General features: G+C 35.7%; 1 protein-coding gene across 3 annotated transcripts; it reads left to right on the forward strand.

Annotated features, from left to right (window-relative positions):
* The first annotated feature begins 377 nt into the window (after window positions 1-377).
* LOC113779591 (golgin subfamily A member 4) lies at window positions 378-14,265 on the forward strand. Of its 3 annotated transcripts, none has more exons than XM_027325222.1 (10): window positions 378-537; window positions 646-770; window positions 1,430-1,934; window positions 2,032-7,607; window positions 8,996-9,776; window positions 9,885-10,570; window positions 12,352-12,478; window positions 12,580-12,661; window positions 12,793-12,951; window positions 13,757-14,265. In XM_027325222.1, exons 2-9 carry the CDS (start codon window positions 717-719, stop codon window positions 12,893-12,895), a joined length of 7,914 nt encoding a protein of 2,637 aa, XP_027181023.1. In that variant the 5' UTR covers window positions 378-537; window positions 646-716; the 3' UTR covers window positions 12,896-12,951; window positions 13,757-14,265. The 3 variants fall into 3 exon arrangements, with proteins under 3 accessions (XP_027181023.1, XP_027181024.1, XP_027181025.1); XM_027325223.1 differs by having other exon boundaries at window positions 1,430-1,921; window positions 2,043-7,607; XM_027325224.1 differs by lacking the exons at window positions 378-537; window positions 646-770 and having other exon boundaries at window positions 1,831-1,921.
* The last annotated feature ends 7,688 nt before the right edge of the window (window positions 14,266-21,953 follow it).

Below are 21,953 nucleotides of genomic sequence, written 5' to 3' on the forward strand. Positions count from 1 at the left end.
CAAAGTTTTTTAACTTGCTAAATTGGTTTAATTGTGGGATAAATTACCTAAAAAATAATTTTAGGGGGTAAATTGATATTGAAACTATAGTTTATGGGGGTAAAATGATAATATCTTTAAGGGCTAAACTTGTTTTTTTACTTTAATTAACAAATTTCGTTAAGTTTAACCATTAGTTTTGGGGTAAAGTGACTAAAAGATAACGTTAAAGGGAAAATTGATAGTGATACCGAACGTTAAGGAGGTAAAGTAATAATAACCCGAATTATAATAATAAAAGACATCGCCTCTTGTCCTCGCCCCATCCCACCAAAAAAAAAAAAAAGTCCCCCGATTGCAAATTTTCCATGACCTACTTTCAAATAGACTCCCCCCACCAAACGATGCTTTGCGTTCGATCTAAAATTCCTCCACACTTCCAAACCAAACCAAACCAAACCAAAATCCCTTCTACCCCCAAAATCTGAAGATAAAAATATCCCTAAGCCCAGTAGAAAATCGAATTCGTGATTTCTCTCCAGGATTCAAGCTCCAAAGGTACGCTACTGTTTTATTCTTTTACAAAAATGACTCTTTTTTCTTCCTTTCTGTTTAAATTTCAGTGGCGTACTGAGTTTTCATTTGGTCAATCAATTATTTGTTTAGCTACAAGAAGGCAATGCTGATGAAGATGTATTAACGAGAGATTTTAATCAATCAGAGTGGATCAAAATCAGATGGACAAAAATAATAAGAACAGGACCGATCTACTCGCCGCCGGCCGTAAAAAGGTAACATCGACGGTGCCGTTTCAGCTTTTTGAGAATATTTTCTTGTGCACTCAATTATGGGATGATATAGTAGTATTAAGGAAGCTTGTTTTTGTTTAGTTTCAGTGCACAATTGTTTGAGTCTTTTTTTGGATAACTGGATTCTGAAATGATGCAGTTACTAGTTAATGCTGATATGGTTGGTTAATATAAGCAAAGGTTTAAGTGTTTGAATTTTGAATTTTAAATGTTTTAATGTTTATTTGAAAAGCGTTCAAGTAATCTTTTTTGATCGGTTGAGTAAAAGAGCAGTGGCCGACTCATTTCTTGGGGAAATTTCGCAGAAGGGTGTGCTTGGAGGCATAATGCCTAATGTGTGCATAATACTGGACTCTACCTATTAAGAAGGCATTGGTGCTGATTTCTCTGTGAAAATTATAGTTTTCAGGGTACATTACCGGTACTGTTTGTATAGATAATACAGTACAAACTTCCTGTAATCCTAATAAACATCTAGAGTTATTCTGTCCTTTTGAATTATGTCTCCACGTGAGCCCTTTCACAAATTTTCCCTTTTATCTTTAAATGTATTATATTTTAATATTGGATATGTAGCTGTTTGTTTGGCATTAGGTTTACATATTGACCTTTATTTATTTATTTTTGTGATGGATTGTCAGCTACAACAATTCAGGCAGAAGAAAGATGGTAAAGGGGGTAAATCGTCTGGTAAGTCCAGCAAACCTGGACGTGATGCAAACAGTGATGCTGCAAAATCTACAGCAACATCTGACAAAGTTCTTGATGAAGAATTGTCAGTGTCTGATGCTGGTGAAGTTATTACTTCATCGGAGTTGAATCCTTTAAATGATCCGGTAGTGGTTGATGATAATGTTTCTATTGTTGATCTGTCATTGAAAGATGGTGCTGGTGAAACAACTTTAGAATTGGCAGATGAGAAGCTGAGATTGGAGGATTCTAAACGTGATGTTGAAGATGCCAAAGTATCAGTTCCATTTGAAGGTGGAGGTGTTACTGATGGCCATGCAAATGTTGAATTTGTTGATTCAAGAAGTTTGGGTATTTTTGTATCCGATGAGAAATCTACATCCTGTAAAATGCAAGGGCCTGTTGATTTGTCATCTGAAGTAGAGAGGAACGAGGAAGAGCAGGTAACAGATGTAGGTTGTGCCTTTTCTCTGGACACTAAATAATTTTTGTCTGTTATTCTCCTTGTGTGTGAATTTGATTTGTAATCAGATTCTCATTTGTTTCTGGGTAGGGGCCATGCAGGAAGCTGGCAGTTCAGTTTCAAAGAAAACTGATCCAGGTAGTGAGATATGGACTCAAAGAGTGGTTCCTGATGCTGTAGTACATGAAACTGATCGAAGCACCCAACCAGATGATGTTGTTGCAAGTCCAAATGTTCAAGATGGGCAGATCAGTGATGCTTTTGGTTCATCAAGTGAAAGTGCTCAAGTAGACAACATTTACAAACAGGATGCTGCAGAGGTTCTTCTCGGGTTCGAGGATGATGGCTTGGCAACTTCTTTCAGGAACAATATGCTGAAATTGCCTTCTAGATCAGATGCATGCTCAATTAGCCTCTCACAACTTCAAGAGGTGATGAACGGGCTTGAGAATGATCAATTCAGATTTGTGTTTTGTTCAAGAGAATCTCTATTTGAGAAGTTGACAATTTCTCTGGGTTTGAATGGTTCAGAATTCTTTAGTTTTGTTGAAAAACTCAAACAAGAGTTGTATCTTTCGAGTTTTGCAAGAGATGCAAGTCAAATGCAACTTTGTGAGCAGTTGGAACTTGAAATGCAACTTCATAATCAATTTGAGAAGCTGGTTGATGAATTATCTGTATCCAGTACTACAATTCGTGAAGTTCAAGGACAGAATGCAATCCTTTCTGAAGAGCTGAAACAGTGTCGATCTGAATGTCACGAGTTTAGTTCTGAAAGGGAGAAACTCAGTCAACAATTGCATGCTTCAAAGGCTGAAGTTGAGGAATTTTCAGCCCGAGTTGATAACTTGCAGAATAGGTTGGAAATTTCAGGAGGCAATATGTCAAGCCTGGCATCAGAGTTAGCTGACGGCAGGAATTTAGTGGCATCTTTGCAAGTCCAAAATGAAAATTTAAATGGGATGCTTAGTTTGGTGATGGAGGAGAAAATGAAAGTTGTTGAAGATAAGGAGAATTTCTTACAAGAGAATAACAAGATGGCAGCAGAGTTGGCCCAGAGCAAAGCTTCATTGGCATCACTGCAATTGGCAAATGTCAACTTAAGTGAGTGTCTTGCATCAATAAAAGAGGAGACGAGAAAGTTTGATGAGGAAAAGGAGTTTCTTGCCTGTGAAAATGGTAAATTGCTCTCAGACTTGTCAGATTCCAATGCCTTGGTTCAGTCTCTGCAAGCTGAAAATGCAAGTTTGAGTGGCCTCCTTGCTGCTTTAGAGGATGAGAAAAGAAAGCTACATGTGGCACAAGAATATTTGGTCCAGGAGAACGAGAAGCTAGCATTGAATATTGTTGACAGCAGGATTCTAGTAGATGGCCTTCAGATGGAGTTGTCAGACATAACTGGAAGTCTTGCATCATTGATTGAGGAGAGGAACAAGCTTGAGGAAGAGAAGCAACATCTTTCAAGCAAGAATGAGAGTGGATCACGTGAGCTGCTGGAGTCTAAGAGTGTATTAGCAGGCTTGCAGATAGAATTCAGCAAGGCCATAAGAGACCTAGAAGAAGCGAACTTGCATGTTGAAAAACTCAGCCAGGAAAATGTACTTTTGAGAACAAATATTGAGCTGCATATTGCTGAGATGTCTAGTCCTGAGGATACTGCTTATCAAGTAAAAGATACCGGTGGACAGATCATAGCTAGTGATGATATTTCATCTCAAATTCCAAGGACTGAAGAAAGTCAAACTGCAATCTCAGAGTTCAGAAGGACCTCATCTGAAAGTGCTCCTCATGGATCACTTCCTAGACAGATTGTTATGGGTGATCCTGATGTGTCATCGGGGTCAGCATTTTGGAAAATGCACCTGGAGGCAAATGAAGTACTGCAAAAACTTGAGAATGCAATTGAAGGCATGCACTCAATTTTGGCTTCCTTAAGTAGTTCAAGCGGTAAATATGTTCAGTCAGGAGTATCAAAACTTATTCAAGCTTTTGAAACAAAAACTCATGCTGATGACGATGAAATAGATGAAGTGCCATCATCTGAAAGTGCAGAAACTAGGCATCTATTCATGCAAGCTAAACAACAAACAAAAAGCCTGCAAGTTGTTCTTAAGCAGATGCTTCTGCTAGCTGAAAGTGCCAGTAAATCTTTTGAAGGCGAGAGAAAGAGTAGAATATCTGCTGAGTTTTTGAACACACAGCTTGTGGCTTCCTGTGAGTCCTTGAAGAGTCATTGTATCCATTTCGAAGCAGAAAACATTGAGCTTGTGGTTCTATGTGAAGCTCTAAAGCAGCATATCTGCAACTCTAAAACTAGTATTTCCGATAATATTCAGCTTAAAGACAAGGTGGGGAGCTTGGAAGCCAAAATTAGTGAATTCCAGAGCAATTTGGATGAGATATGCGAAAGTTCGGATCAAATGGTTTCTTCTTTCTTTAATCAAGTTGAAATGCTTCAGAAGGAAGTTGGTGATAGGGGATTGCTAATTGACAAGGAATGGAACTCTTTTGTTGATCAGATAGTTGTGGAAGTCAGGAAGCTTGATATGTCAATTGAGACCTTATGTTCCTTTACTTTGTCAAATGACTGCCAAAAAAATCTTGATGTAGGTAGTAGGATTGCTGCTTCGGTTAATGCTGCCATTAAAGCAATTGAAGGTCTGCACGAACAGCTCAAGTGCACTGAGAGAGACCATCAAGCTATTTTGAGTGCTTACTCCGAATTGAATATGAAGTTCAACAATCTGCAAGAAAAAAATGAACTTTTTATCAATGTTTTGGACAAGAACTACCGAAAGCTCAGGAGGGTTGTTGAATCATGTGGTCATGTGGAAGGAACAACAACGGGCGTAAATAATGAGAACCTACTAGATCCTGGTCTTTTCAATGACCTTTTGGAAAAGATGCTTGATGAAAAATTGCTACTTAAATCTGCTAATGACAAGCTCAATTCACATCTGGTGGATCAAGTAAGAGAAATTGATGAACTGAAAAGAAGATCTTTCCATCTAGATGCTATTCTAGAATTGTTTCAGAATGTTAAAGAAGAATTTATGTTGGGTAGCTTCAATGTGAATATTGCTGATCCTGTGCCAGGCCTAGAGTCTTTTGTCTACATTCTCATTCAGAAATACAAGGAAGCTAAGGAGCAGGTAAGCCTGGCCCAGGAAAAGCCTGATTTGAATGAGCTGCAGTTGGGTTATTTTCAGGAAGAGCTGGATTACTTGACTTTCATACTTGTTCAATATGAAAATGAAAACCTTGTTTTGAAAGAAAGTTGGAAGACTGTCAACAAGGATATTCCTGCTTTTCAAGCAGAACTATTGGAGAGAATTGCTGAACTAGAACAGTCAGAGCATCGGGTTTCATCTCTTAGGGAGAAGCTCAGCATAGCTGTTACAAAGGGGAAGGGTTTGATTGTGCAGCGTGACAATCTCAAGCAATCCCTTGCAGTGACATCTAATCAATTGGAAAAATGCTCACAGGATTTGCAGTTAAAAGATGTTGTGATTCATGAGCTTGAAACAAAACTTCAGAATTATTCTGAGGCTGGTGAGCGCATGGAAGCCCTAAAATCTGAGCTCGCATACATCCGTAATTCTGCTACTGCATTGCGAGAATCATTTCTTCTTAAGGATTCTATTCTTCAGAGAATTGAAGAGATTTTAGAAGATCTTGAACTGCCTGAGCACTTTCACTCCAGAGATATCATTGAAAAGGTTGATTGGTTAGCCAAGTCAATCACTGCAAACACACCTCCTCCTACTGATTGGGATCAGAAAAGCCCTGTTGGAGGAGAGTGCTATTCTGAGAGTGGATTTGCAAGTGTTGATGGCTGGAAAGAAGAGACACAACCAAATCAAGATTTGGCTGATGACTTCAGAAGAAGATATGAAGAGCTCCAAGGTAAGTTTTATGGGCTGGCAGAGCATAATGAGATGCTTGAACAATCTTTAATAGAAAGGAACAACCTTGTGCAGCGGTGGGAGGATATTCTTGGAAAGATTGAAATGCCTCTACAGTTGCGGTCATTGGAGCCAGAGGATAGGATTCAATGGTTGGGAGGTGCTCTTTTGGATGCTCAGAACCATTGTAAATCTCTCCAGCAGAGGATTGACTACTTGGATGCACTTAATGGATCATTAACTGGTGATCTGGAAGAGTCACAGAGTAGGATTTCTGAACTTGAATCAGCTTACCATTCTATTATTGTGGAGAAAGAGTGTCTTCTGAAGAATTTGGAAACTATTACTGATGATTATTATGAAAGCTCAGAGAAGGCATCACAGTTGGAAATTGAAAATGAGAAGCTGCTGAAGCAAGTGACTTGTTTGCAAGAGAAATTGGATCAGAAGCTTGTAGATGAGGAGCATTTAAATCATGTTGAAGCTGAGCTGAGAAGATTGCAGGATTTGATTCATAATGTTCTTCAGGATTCTGTCACAGATGATTTAGAATTTGGTTCCAACAATATGGAATATCTGGAACATTTGCTGAGAAAACTTATTGACAAATATTCAACGCTTTTGGTTGGTAATCTGGTTGCTGATGGGCATGTCAATGAAAAGGCTAGTGTTACTGATCATGAAGAGCAAACTAGAGATTCTGGAGTAACTGAGGATGTAGCAGCCCTCAACAAAAAGCTGGAGGATACGCTGGCTGAAGTGGTACATTTGAAGGAGGAGAGAGACAGTTACTCGGAGAAGAATCAGAATTTGGTTACTGAAGTTGAAGAATTGGATGCAAAAAGGAAAGAACTGCAGGAGCTTCTTAATCATGAAGAACAGAAGTCAGCTTCTTTAAGAGAGAAATTAAACATTGCCGTCAAAAAGGGAAAGTCTTTGGTTCAACAGAGAGACAATCTGAAACAAATAATTGATGAAGTAAATGCTGAGGTTGACCGACTTAAATTTGAGGTCAGTCAGCGTGAAAATTCTATTGCTGAATATGAGCAGAGAATCATGAACTTGTCTATGAGCCATGAAAGGATAAAAAATGTTGAAGCAGAGTGTGCGTCCCTGAGGGACCGTTTATCAGACAGTGAACACTGCCTGCATGAGAAAGAATATATGTTGAGCCTGATATTGGAAAGTTTGAAGGTTATTGATGTTGGTTTTGACTCTGGAAATCCTGTTCAAAAGCTTGAAGCAATTGGAAAAAAATACCTTGATTTAAATGCTGCTTTGGATTCTTCTTTGCAAGAATCGCGGAAATCTAAAAGAGCAGCTGAGCTACTGCTTGCAGAGTTAAATGAGGTTCAAGAAAGAAATGATGCCCTTCAAGAAGATCTTGCGAAGGTTGCTAGGGAGCTATCAGAAGTTTCTCGAGAGAAGGAGTTCTCTGAAGCTGCAAAATTTGAAGCTCTTGCACATGTTGAGAAGTTGTCTGCTGTTCAATCTGAAGAAAAGGACCACCTCTTGGCTGAAGTCTCAATCTTAAGGTCTAGTGTGGATCAAATGCAGGAGGAGATTTCTACTGTTAATAGTTCACTTGCTGAAGTTCTCTCCAAGGATTTGGAGATTCTGCAAAATCTGGAGGCGAGCATTAAGTCATGCCTAGAATCACCTAGTGCTCCTAGCACAGATGCAAGGTCAGCTATTGATGCTTTTGCTGGGATAGCTGTTGGTGATTCGGGCAGTATAACCTTCCCTAAATCTCAAAACAAGGTAGTGTTACTTTTTCTGTCAGTTTCGCTCCTTTTTTTGACATTAGGCAGTGCATTTTTTTATTTGTACTTATTTGATGCTGTGATGAAGGATAGTGAGGAGTGTAAAGATGCTCAAAATGATCCAAGTAGTACATCCTCCTCCACTCCCCGGCCCCAAAAACCAAGAAAACCCCCTCCATACTTATGTTCATCAAACATTAGTTTTGGTCTTTCCAACTGGAATCTGTTAAGTACCCAAACAATGAACATTTTTCTTCTTCTTCTTCCTACTCCCCCCCATCTCTCTTTGTCTCACTCCAAATAGCCTATTTTAGTGCAGTGGATATTTGGAGTTACATGTTTCTACTCATCTGAGTACCACAGTTTGTGGTCTATTAGTTCCCGTAAATATATATCTGTATCTATACATATTTAGTTCCCATATGTTCATATGCGTGTGATATATATATATATATATATATGCACACACACATACATATATACATACATAAACATGCATACATATATACGTATATAAATATATACATATATATATATATATATATGCACACACACATACATATATACATACATAAACATGCATACATATATACGTATATAAATATATACATATACATACATATATATGAGTGCTTTCCAATATTCAGAAAGTTTGCATAAGAGGACCTAGAATGTACCATTAGCTTGTTTACTTGGTCAGGCCTCAATCTTGTCTGACTCGGATTTTGGCCCTTAGAAGGATAGGGTTCAGCAGTCAGCTAAAGCTTCTTCAAGTGCTGGCAACATCTATTCTGCATGTAGTTGCTTTTTGCATCATGCTTCTGCATAACTAACATGATAAAAGGCTTGGATTAGTTTAAAGAGAAATCGTGAAATCATTAGCCGATCCATTGTACTCTTCTTTCAGTCGTCCATCTCTTTGCATGTCTAAATCAAAATACTTGTATTCTATCGTTGTGTGAAGTTTTTTTGCATTTGTCATCTCCAAATTCGTGTCAAATTTCCATTTGGCTAGAGTAGTTGCAATGCAAACAATTGACTTCCAAATTTTAAGCATGGACAGAAAAAGCACTATGGACAGATTTTTGCCATATATGAGGTGTAGGATGGATATGTCATTGAATTTTCTTCCTTTTCCAATAAGCTATTGCTCATGGTGTTTAATTCTTGTATTTACATCTGATTGCTATAGAAACGGGTTATTACTTTTAGGTCCCAGCTCCTTACTGTGTTCAATTCTTGTACTTGCGTCTGAGTGCTATATAAACAGATTATTACTTTTAGGTCCCAGCTCTTTACTGTGGTTATCTTTGTCCTTTAAAAGGGCTATAACTTGTATCTTAATTTGGATATAAATGATTGTTATTTTGCATGCAATATTTTCAGGTTCCTACAACAGAAATTGGTTTTATTAAAGAACTATTGCAGAGACACCACAACTCAATACAGGAACAAGCCAGCCATATATTTGAAATAGTTAAGGGTTTATACACTGAGGTTTCCTCTCTAAAAGAGTCCTCTGAATATGGTGAGAGAAATCTTCACCAGATAAAATCCATTTTGAAGGACAAAGATTCGGAGTTGTTTGTTGCACATAGGAATATTTCATTGCTTTATGAAGCGTGCACTCTTTCAATTGTGGAGATTGAGAACAGGAAATCTCAGCAGGATGGGATTGATTTCTCTTCCAAGGCTCCATGGGTTGACTTGAATTCTCAAACTTCTGTTGGAGGAAATACTTCTACTGAAGAGAATATTCTGTCTTCCGAGGAAGTTATTATGTCAGTGAGAGAGAAATTGTTCTCTGTTGTAAAGGATCTCATCAGTAGGCAAAATGAGATTTTAGAAGATAGACAAATGGAATGGAAGACTATTGTAAGTAACTTGCAGAAAGAACTTCATGAGAAGGATATCCAGCGAGAGAGAATAAGTACTGAGCTTGTTAGTCAGATCAAGGATGCTGAAGTCATAGCAAAGAATTACTTGCAAGATCTTCGATCTGCAACAACTAAGGCAGATGATCTGCAGATTCAGGTAAATGGCATGGAGGAGGAGCATAGTATGTTGAAGAAAAGAGTCAAAGAATTAGAATATCAGGAAACTGTCTCTGCAGACTTGCAGCAGAGAGTTGCCTCACTGACAGATGCCCTGGCTGCGAAAGATCAAGGTCTTTATGTTGCTTTGTTCTGTTGATCTCAAATTTTATCGGCTATAGTTGCAATTGCTGTTCTACTTTGTGAGTTTATGCTTGATTTTCCTTTTTGTAACTTTTCAGAAATTGAGGCACTCATGCAAGCACTTGATGAGGAGGAGTCTCAGATGGAAGGCCTTTCTAACAAAATTCTGGAGCTAGAAAGTGATTTGCAGAAAAAGAATCAAGACTTGGAGAACCTTGAAGCTTCTCGAGGAAGGGTTTTGAAGAAGCTTTCTGTCACTGTCAGCAAGTTTGATGAGCTTCATCATCTATCAGAAAACCTTCTCTCTGAGGTTGAGAAGCTTCAGTTGCAATTACAAGAACGGGATGGAGAGATATCTTTCTTAAGGCAAGAAGTTACTAGGTGCACCAATGAAGCACTTACAGCAACCCAGATGAGCAACAAAAGGAACCCTGATGAAGTCCTTGAACTCTTGACATGGCTAGACACGACAGTTTCTCGAGTTCAGGTGCGGGACATGCCTTCTAGTGATGCTGAGACTAACCAAGTTCGTGAACACAAAGAGCTACTGCAAAAGCAGATTGAATCCATTGTATCAGAGTTGGAGGAACTTCGGACAGTGGCGCAAAATAGAGAATTGTTGTTGAAAGGAGAGAGGAGTAGAGTAGAAGAATTGATCCGGAAAGTAGAGTTTCTTGAAAATGCACTGCTTGAGAAAGATTCTCAATTAACCATGGTTAGACATGTAGGCGATTCAGGACAGGCAACAAGTCCAAAATCTGAAATTGTGGAAGTTGAATCATTGGTATGTCTTTTTGTTTATGTTGTGTCTCAATTTCCTTGAGCTGCTGTGGATTGAATATTTCATAATTATTATTTTCCGGGTGTGAGTTAGAGATATAGAACTATGACACTGTTTTGGAAGTTTGTGTTTGGTTAGCTCTGGAACATTAATTCTTTATCTTTAGGGATGGAAGATGTCAACAGTTAGGTGCAAGCCATAAGTCATCAAGAAGGAACAACCTTAGTAGTGGTATTGAAAATTGTGTCTCTTGCAAGTAGAACATTTTTGAGATGACAAACTTCCATTCTTTTGCAAGTTGCAATTTTTGGGTGGGGTTTGATGGTCTTCTGTTGATCTGCATAAACTCCATGAAAGAATTGCAGGTTGGCATTTATGAAGTAATAATTTGCATCTGGTTACAGTTTTTAGTAGTTTATATAATTTAAAATTGGGTGTACAGCAATTAGGGATTCTCAAGAAGTAAATTGCCTTGTTGGGATTTTTGAGTGAAATTGCTTACATTGCCTTCCCATTTTTGAAATATCATATTTTGAACTTTTGTGGAAGCTGTTACGAGCTAACAAAAGTCGAAATAAGCCCTATCAAACTCAAGTGCCCATGATCTCATTGATTATGAGGTTTTGCGGAAGCTCTTACGTTAGCTCGGCTTGGATACCAAGACTTAGTGTCTGGCTGCAATAAACTTCGTAGAGAAGCAAATTTAACAACTAAGGAAACTTAACTGTAGTTTTGTAAAGGCCAGAGATGTAGGAATCAAGCTTGTCTTGAACAGTCAAAGTTAGCTACTTGAGTATATGTGCTTGATACGTGTCAGCTCTAATCTTTCAGCGTTTCCTAAAATGATAAACAGTACATCTCAACTGTAAAGCACTACTGACAAATTGTAATAATATCTTTGAGGCATGAAAACAACCTGAAATACATTAAACTTATCATAGAGACATGTACAAACCACCCAATTCGTGGCTGCTTGGAATTCTAAAAATGCCTTATCTAATAATTGTGTGAAGTTTCTTTCTTGTTAGGATACAATATACGCATGAGATACTTTGGGAAAAAACAACTGGCCATTTTTTGGTTGTGTATAAAATGTATGTGGTCTAATTTCCAACATTATAAGAACAAACGAGTGATAACAGTATCTGAATCAAAGTAAAATTATATTTCCTACATGTTATAACAATTTCAGAAGTATACTTGGTGAAACAAGTTAGTTGAAGATAATGATATTTTTTGTCAAAATTTGAGAATTCCAAGACAATCAAAGTAAATTGGTCTTTGAGAAAGAGGAAATGGTAGTATAGTTGGGTTTGGCATTGTTGCTAAAGAGCTGGCTTTTGCAGGAACAATCAAAGTAAATTGGTCTTTGAGAAAGAGGAAATGGGAGTATAGTTGGGTTTGGCATTGTTGCTAAAGAGCTGGCTTTTGCAGGAAATTTTGATTGGCTTTCATTGTGTTTGTTGACTGTTCGAATTAGCGGTTCTGATAATTAGTTGGCCTTGGAGGATATCAAGACTTTTGAGTGGTTGGGTAAAGACGATATGGAAGAAAATGGAGATAAAAGATATATGTATGACATGTCATTTTTTGAGTGGAGCTTGCTGTATATTTTCTGAAATATAATTGCTTTTCTTATATCATTAATCTAGTGTTCTTTAATACATAATGCTTAAGCTTAGCTCTCTTCTTTGAGTTTTTCCCACTTTTCCTCTGTAAGTGGAGGTCCTTTTTTTTATTTTTATTTTTTAAATGGTACTGTGTTTTGCATGCTTTTGGTACAGATTAACAAAAGGGCTGGAAGCGCTGCCCCTCAAGTTCGAGGTGGACGCAAAACCAATAGTGATCAAGTTGCTATTGCTATAGATATGGATCCTGTTAGTGGGATAGAGGATGATGATGATGACAAAGGTATGGTACCCTGGATGCTATACCGGGATATTAAGTTATAATAAACAGAATTACTATGAAGTCCTCCAATGTTTTGTTTTTTTTTTAATCCTCTATTTCAGCTCATGGATTCAAGTCGCTAACCACATCAAGAATTGTGCCTCGATTTACAAGACCAGTATCTGATATGATTGACGGCTTATGGTATTTCTTCACACAGTTTCTGTACCTTGACTACATTTTGAGCATACATGTCTACATTTTTTCTTCTATTTGGATTTTTTTCTGGTGGAATTCGTGACTTGGCTTAAATGTTATGTTCGTTTGTACCGCAGGATGTCATGTGATCGGACACTAATGCGGCAACCTACTTTGCGCCTTGGTGTTATTATCTATTGGGCTATACTACACGCTCTTCTTGCCACATATGTTGTTTAAAGAAGCTTGCAGTTCTGTTTTTATTGCATTCTGTAACTCCGTCCTTCACTGGAAGGGTAAAACCCCATCATAATACTCTTCCTCCTAAACAATAGTTTTACTTTGTATCTGCCCTTGTGAGTTCGATATTCTGTGTGAGCAACAGTAAATGGATAGCTTGGAAATATATGACCTCTTGTTTGATTTGGGGAATGTGGTCAATATAAAGCCGCTTAGTGGAAATTTTTGTACATTTGCATTGCTGGATTAATAGCTTCTTCCCAACTACATTTATTAAAATAGATGTCAGGGCCAAAGAAAATCTAATTAGTTTAGATGGATTCATGGAAATTTTATTGTGGCCTATCTTTTTCTTTTGGGACTTCACTTTCAGTTTATGAACTATGATGAGGTGATTGTTATCATGTAGGTAATTAGTTGATAGTGTTTTCTTCCAGTTAGAGATGATTTTAAGATAAATCATGATGTTAGTTGCATGTTTAAATAATCAGGTCTTTTAATTTTAAGAGGAGGTGTTTTTAAGGCCACAAGGACCGCTTATACAGGGTAAATTTTTTTTTTTTCAAGGCTGAAGTGTCTGAGGTGTTTATGTTTTGTATTCAATTTGCATATCATTTGCCCATTCCGAAAAAAAAAAAGGCATAAATCAATGAATCAAAATTTTTTTTATAACAGTTTGAAGCTACAGAGCATAAGCATGCAACCACATTTTATGTTGGCAGATCTCATTTGAACTTGCTTGTTTGACTCCTAGTTTTGGCCTTTCTGTAGATTTTTATTGATTTATTCATGCATAATCTGGTTTTACTGCTGAATTTGGCTGTGTACTGATAGTCTGCTCCTGTTTCCTTTGTATTCCAGATCATCATTGTGCTCAGATGGAAGCTGCATCTGGATTCGCATTGATTATTTCCTCAAGCTTGTCTGTTTTATATGAGGTTCCTCAGCTTAGATGTGGTGAATTCATTCATTATTTTGCTCCATCAGTAAACTGTGGTTTCCCATATTTTACCGTAAATCACAGATTACTTGGTGTCAATAACAGAGAGAATAGCATTTTTAGGGTATAGTTTTAAAATTCTCTCAGTGAACCCAATTGAAGGTCATAGGTTGTTTGCCTTGATCAAGTATTGTATACAATCAAGTATTGTAGCATGGATTGTCCTTAATTTTTGTTAGATATGGAGGTACATGTGATATGTAGGTCAAGCGAGAGAACTTTTCCATAGGTAATATATACAGTCTTCCTTTGACAACAAATGTTTATAAGCAATGTCAGTGACCAAGATCTATTCCTTTTGGGGACTTGCATGATTAAAGCTGGTCGGATATACAAGAAATGTGTCATTTATGTATTATATTATTCCTTATCTTCTCGAGTTTTACATCGTAATATCTGTGTTTATTATTCGTTTATAATAACAACAGATTTCAAGTGATATGGTCTTGGAGCCAAAAAGGATCCAATTAATGCAATACCACATCCAGTGAGATTATCCATTTTGTGGGACATTTGAAGTACTTGTGTAGTTGTACTGGGTAGACTCTTATTCTTCCTGGACTCTGTTGTCATCAGGTTGCATCCAGGATTCTGTTGAGTTTCCTTGTTTCATCCTCCATTGTTTAGCCTAAACAAACTTTTGAAAGAGTTGAGATGCGTGTGCACACGATGACACTCCTTAACCTGGCAATGCCACCAATACAACAGAGGATGCAGATTATTGGACGCACTTGATGGAGTAAGCCACTTCTTTAAACATTGGGATAATTTTAGAAGCCTCCCTTGAGGTTTCTAACTATGTCACTGGCCTCCCTCTAGGTTTCGAAAATTACACTAACTTCCTTTGAGATTAATTATCTTGTAATATTTAGATCCAATCAATAATTAAAAAGTGATATTAGGAGAGAAAAAATAATATGATTGCATCATTGCTCCCTATCTATTATATTATTTAATTAATTTAATAATAACTCATACATTAAAGAAGAGCACTAAAATTTGTTGTTTATTAATAGAGATCAAATCACACAGCATCAAAATATAATATATTATTTTATATTTTTCACTTAATATAAAATTTAAATTACTTTTTTCAGTAACATGCCTATTATCAAACACGATCATCAATAAAGAATCAAAAATTTTGCAACCAAAATATTACAAAGAACAAACTTTAACATCATAAATATTCTTGTCAACAGTTACTTGCTGAGATTTTTATGGTATTAAGTTCACTCTTTGTAGTAATTTGGTTGCAGATTATTTTGATTATTTGTTGTTGATCTTGTTTGACAATGAATTTGTAATTGAAAAGTGCATTTTGGATTTTATATCAAGTGAAATATATAGAATAATATACTATTTTGATGCCGTGTGCGATTTAATTCTTGATGGCAAACAACAAATTCTACTAGTTTCTTTAATGTTTGGGTTGGTATTAAATGAATTAAACAATTTAGTAGATGAGGGGCAATGGTGAAATCATATTATCTCTTTCTCTCCTAATATCACTTTTTAATTGCTTGTTGGATCTAAATATTACAAGATAATAAATTTAAAAAAAAGATTAATGTAATTTTCAAAATATGGAAGGAGAGCGGTGAAATAGTCAAAAACGTCAGGGGGCATTTCTGAAATCCCTTAAACATTCAACAAAAACCTAGGAGTATGCATAGGTTTCATGAATAACCGGAGGAGGCAGGGATACGGGGCAGGGACGGTCCTCAGAAGGACCGTCCCTGAGCGGTCCTCTCACAAAAAAAAATGAGAGGACTGCAATAGGCCACGTATAATGGGAGCAACAACAAAGGAAAACGACGTTGTTTTAGTGAGTGAGTAGGAAAAGAAATAAAAAAACATCTGAGGGGCTAACGGGCTCCGTTAAAATACCTCAGCTGTCCGTTCCAAAAATTCCCGCTCAAGTTAATGAGGCACGACTCTTCATCTGAACTCTTCAAATGAAATAAAATTTTGGTCTCCCTCCAAAACCATATCTTGTGAACATTTATTCACAATTCCAGAGTATCAGCAAAATAATATCCCTACCCCAAATTGGGAAGTTTCAGATGAGAGGTTTTTGGAGAAAGTGTATAGGGTTGCAGAAGTAACTGTTGCGGGACAAAAATTTTTCATGAAGGCTGCAACAAGACGGAAGTTGGTGAGATCTAAAGCAGGGATAGACTCAATCGAATTGGACTAAACCCCAAAGGTAAGAATATTGCAAACTCATTGCACTATTTGGCTTGTTTTGCGACAGAAGAGGGATGAATTTACTTGCATGATTTTGTTTGTACAACTCGTTTAAGACAGTGTGACATGAATAATTAAATTGAAATTCTGGCGAAAACTCCTAAACAAGGAAATCATATGGGTAGCATAAATTAGATACATTGAGAGCCAACTTAAAGAACGTATGCACAGGGAACTTATGCATGCCAAGTGTTTGTAAATTTGACTCAATAGACGAATTAAATGACTTAGAATATTTATAGGTATATAAAATAACAGGGAGAGTGTGAAGGTAATTGTTACTTGCTTTTTTTTTTTATTCTTGTTGCAGAATAGCAGTGACACCGTATAGTTTAAACTGTATTACCGACCGTATATGGACGCTTACATCACAGTAGACAAAGATAAAAGTTAAGTAAAGCGAGTTACACTAATGAAATAGGGAGTACAACACTGCAATGCCTGACTCACAATGCGTACATTTATGACTATAAACCGTAACTGTCATCTAACAACATGTATATTATCGGAAACCTATTGTGCACAATTGTGACACTATGTGACCATCACTCACATATATGATTTTGTCATAGATTTCAGCATCCGAAAAGTCTAACTAAACAAGGATTAGGATGGCTTGACAACATCAAGAAGGTACACTTGTTGCAAGGTATCCCATAACATGATTACAATGATATTTGCCTACTCGTAATTGCTTTTAAAGTATGGTGTAACTTGTTGCACGGTATAAATTTTACTACTTGTAATTGCTTTTAAAGTATGGCGAAAATTTTGATAACTTGTAAGATTTTGCCTAGACAACGTATGTGATGTACACCATGTTTATTGGAACGTATAGCATGTTAGTCATTAATAACATTTATATCAGATGTTTTTATTAGATGGTTATTTGTTCCAATTGTCTATGAAATTGACAATTAGTGCTTATGAGAGTGCATTAAATTAGATAGATAGTTTACTTCAATGAATGGCCAGTACATACATACTTAGTGAATGTACAATCTGATTGAAATAATGTACACCATGTAACCGACCAAATACAATGTGTACAAATTTTTGAATATGCGGTTAGTTGTCCACATGCATATTGCAATTAGCCGTTGCAGCCACAACTTGTACTGATTTTAGTAAATTTTTTTACTTGTATGAGTAGTACTGATTTGTCTGTAAACACTTTATACAGTGTGATGTATAAATACAATTAGTTTACGAAAATGTACATCATCTTAGGTATTAGTTATTTAAATGTGTATATCTATAAAAGATAGTACAATGGTATGCATACCTTTGGAAATGTTATTGGTGTTTCGACCAACTTAGGCATCTCCTTACAAGCTGCAGTAGATGTGTAATATTACTTGTATGAGTAATACTAATTTGCCTATAAGTACCTTATACTGGGTAATCTAAAAGGTACAATCAGTTTATAAAAATGTACATCATGTTAGGTATTAGTTACTTGACTGTGTATATCTGTGAAAGGTACTGCAATGGTATCTATAACTTTGAAATGGTTATTAGCCTAGATAAGGTGTGTGATGTACACCATATTTATCAGAATGTACAATATGTTATTCATCAATACGATGCATAGAAATTGTTAAATATACAGTTATTTGTTCACATGCATATTGCAATTAGTCATCACAGCAATATGCATAGTGCAATGGTATGCATACATTTGGAATGGTTATTGATGTTTTGACCCACTTGTGCATCTCCTTGCAGGCTGCAGTGCGCGTGTAATTTTATCTAGGTGAATAATACTAATTTGCTTATAAACACCTTACACAGGGTGATATATGAGGTACAATCAGTTTACAAAAATGTACATTATGTTAGATGTTAGTTACTTCAATGCGTATATCTATAAAAGGTAGTGCAATTGTATACATAAATTTGAAGCAGTTATTTAGCCATTTGATCAATTTGTACATCTTCCTATAGTAGATGTGTAATTTTACTTGTATGAATAGTCTTTGTTTGTCTGTGAGTATCTTACACAAGGTGATCTACGAGATACAATCAGTTTACAAAAATGTACATCATGTTAGGTGTTAGTTACTTGACTATGTATATATATAAAAGAGAGATTAGATATAACGCAGAAAAAAGTAATTACATGAGTTGGAATGTATTATACAAACTTTGGTATAGTTGATATTAAAATTTCTCTGTTGAGGGTACACGTTGTTAGTGGATATGGAGTAGTGCTATATGTTATGTACGCTTACATGGTCATAAATTTACAGAAGTTAGTCCATCGTTTAAATTTGTAATTGGTTGTTAGCCCTTACACACTGTCACATGCATACACATAATGTAAGAATGAATTTAATATATAGTTGTTAATTGGTTACATAGAGTTCATATAGGCATACAAATTGGGGTTTGATTAGCTATACTCTGTATATAATTGTTAACACATTATATCGTATTCACCTTATTTTGCAGCATGTCATGGGCAAAGATAGCGTCTTTTGACAAATTAATGGATATCAATCAATACTGGTGAAGCAAAGACATTAGGTATGTTTAGCCTATTTTACGATATGTTTAAGGAAATAAAGATTTTTATTTCACAAATTGGTGAAAATTAGTTACATTTGGGGTGTGTTTGTTTGAATGTAAAATGTTTTCCTGAAAATGTTTTCCAAATTTTCCTGTGTTTGGTAATCATTTTATCTTGGAAAAAGATTTATGCGGGGAATATATTTTACTTCACTTGGTGGAAAATAACTTCATCTTTTGACTTACTGAAGTTATTTTCCTTCATTAAAACGAGCGGCTCTTGCACTTCACAATAGAGCTCCCTACCCACATTCTAACAAAAACAAACAAAGCCTTTGCGGCTAAAGATACAGAGAGTGGGCAATGAAGATTGGAGAGACTTAGAAATCACCAACAATATGATCATTTCTGATGGCAGCCATCTCCAACTCTGGCAAGGTGCCTTGGGTGAGATTCTTATTTAGGGCTTTGTCTTGAATATATTTTTATTTTTTCCAAAAAAATCTGATAAAATCGGTTGTTCCAATCTAGGATTCTATCGATTTTTTTTTAATTTTGTTGCTATAATTCTTGAGAATTGTGGCACTAGTTTCACAGAGGAATTTGGATTTTTTTTTAAAGATGTTTCTTTTATCTTTAGTTTTCAGTTTTCTTTTTCTATAATTATATGAAGCTCTAGGAATTCTGGTAAAATTTATTGCTCCACTCCCATTTTCTGACGATTCTTATTGAGGTAAGGGCTTGAGCTTGCATGATTGTTTTTGTATCAATTGATTGATAGATTAAGAAACTTCAGTAGTTTTTTTGTAAATTATCAATCAATTGGTGTCCTTAGAGTTTGATTTTGTCTTTCTATTGAGAAATTTGTTGTTAAATGTATATGGCTGTTATTGATTTCTCTGAGCGATATGAATACTGAATGTTGGGATTTCTTGTCTAGAGAATTTAAATTTTAGGATTTATGTTTTGGGATTGGGGTAAAGGTTAAGTTGTTAAGACGTTCGCAAGGTGAGGTTCTCTAGTATCTTAAATATTCATTCAGTTGCGCATATACTCTTCTGGGATTAGGGAGAATAAAGAAGAGAAAAGAGAGAGCGTGTGTGTCGAAAGGTAAACAATAGAAAGGAATGAAATGCTCATCATTTTGAGTCAAATCAAAGAGTTTGTTTTCTTTTCTAATCATCTAGATACTTCTATTTTCCTTTCTTTATGGCCACTGTGTTAGTGCTTCATTTTTGCGCATCTTGCATATGTATTACTTATTTATTTTAAATTGTGAATGAAACAATCAAGTGAAGATTAAGTTTGTGTGCTAATATTATGTTACTCTGATGCTTTTTTCCCCTTGTTTTAATTTTGTAGAGACATACATAAATAGTGGATTATCCTAAAAGAGACTGCAATGGAATTTTGCCGGACTTGTGGGATGTTATTGCAATATGAATTGCCGCATATGGACCGCCCTGCCAGATTCTTTTGTCCAACATGCCCATATGTATGTCACATAGATAGTAAGGTAAGTCATTATAAATCCTTGTTGAGGGTTTATTTACTGGCTATTCACAATGTCCATTGTGTCATTGCTAAGTTATCAACGCATGTGGCAGGTTAAAATAAAAAGAAAGCATCAGTTAGTTAAGAAAGAACTAGATCCTATCACGTATTAAGATATTTATTTTTCCTGTTGTGTTTCAGCATCACCTTGGAGGTGATCTACAAGTGGAAAAAAGGAGGGCTGACTGAGTACCTTGCCACTTGCCTTGGCCTTGGGAATTTGTAGGTGCAGGCCAACTGGATTTGTTCAAAGCTCTGGTCACTAAATTTTTTCCTGTAAAACGTTCACATGAACATTGGTGACGTGTTGTATAGATGTTTCCTTTTGTATCCATGATTTACTACCTAGGCAACTGATATTTTTGGGACCATTTTCCATTTGGAGATGTGATTTTCCTTTTTGTTGAGCAATATTTTATATTTTGGCTTATATTTGCCTTTGTATGTATTGAATTGTTCCAGATTTTTGATCCAACTGAGGCCAACAACATTTAAAGCAGGGATTTGAATCACTCTAGGCTTGATTAGGGTGCTTGTATGTACCAATGGTTCTAACTCTGTACCATGAATAAGATTTTTGATTCTGGAGCTGAAATCTTGGTTTATATTCCAATATAGGATTCTCTGCATTTAGGTTCTTCTCCCTTTTCAAAGGAACAACATAATGACATGATACTATACCAATAAAGAATAGTGTTCAGCTAGGTTTTTGTTTGGTTTTTAACTCTTCTTTCCCAACCAATTCATTAGTATCATTAATAATTCCATTTAAGAATTCATGGTGTAATATGAATAAATATTTTATAGAAATGATAATATGATTATAATGGATAGAAACTAAAATTAACTTCTAACGAAATGAAAGTTTTAAGAGTAGAAAAATATTTGCAACATATCAACAAACATATTAGAAAATATTTTCATTGATAAACCAAACATTGGAAAATTATGAAAAAAGGAATTTGGAAAATATTTTCACTTAATAACCAAACACTGGAAAATTATGGAGAAAGAAGTGATTTTTCAGGAAAATGACTTCAATGGAAAATATTTTCCCTTGTCCCTAGGAAAATATTTTCCATTTTGATCCAACCAAACGGACCCTTAGTTACTTATAAGTTACATACACGCTGATTGAATAAAAATTTAATTAGTCATCTATCATTAATAGTCAAACTGATATGTATTGAACAAAGTAAATAGCCTTTACAATTTGCATGAGCAGTGGCAAGATGGCACGGAAAAGGATAAAAAAGAATCCAAATGAAAAGGAAGAAATATAAAAAGTGGGAACTATTGACCTTGCAGAACCAATCCCACCATTTATAATTAGAAAGAAAAAGAAGAAATCAACTTGAGAAGAAGAAATGGAGCAAGTGAAACTCAGTTAACAGCATTGTATAACTCTTTTAATTTATTTTTATAGATTTTTGTTAGCACAATATTTGTAAATTTTCAATTTCGATTTATACAAAATGTTATGTAGTGATAGGTAAGAATCCTTGTAGATATCATTGTAATCATCGTAGATTTTTGTTCAATTTGTAGATTTGTTTGAAGCATTGTATATATCCATTAGAATTGTTGTCCATAATGTTATAACTAGAGTATTCATTTGGTTTATTTTTATATGCATCACAGTTAATAAACTTAAGGATATTTGTTCAAAGATCAATTAAATGATAGAAGTATGCCAAAATTGATATTCCAACCACGTTTTTAAGGTTTTTAGTTTGGGGTTTG

This window comes from Coffea eugenioides, chromosome 8, assembly GCF_003713205.1.
Source record: "Coffea eugenioides isolate CCC68of chromosome 8, Ceug_1.0, whole genome shotgun sequence".
Taxonomy (NCBI): domain Eukaryota; kingdom Viridiplantae; phylum Streptophyta; class Magnoliopsida; order Gentianales; family Rubiaceae; genus Coffea; species Coffea eugenioides.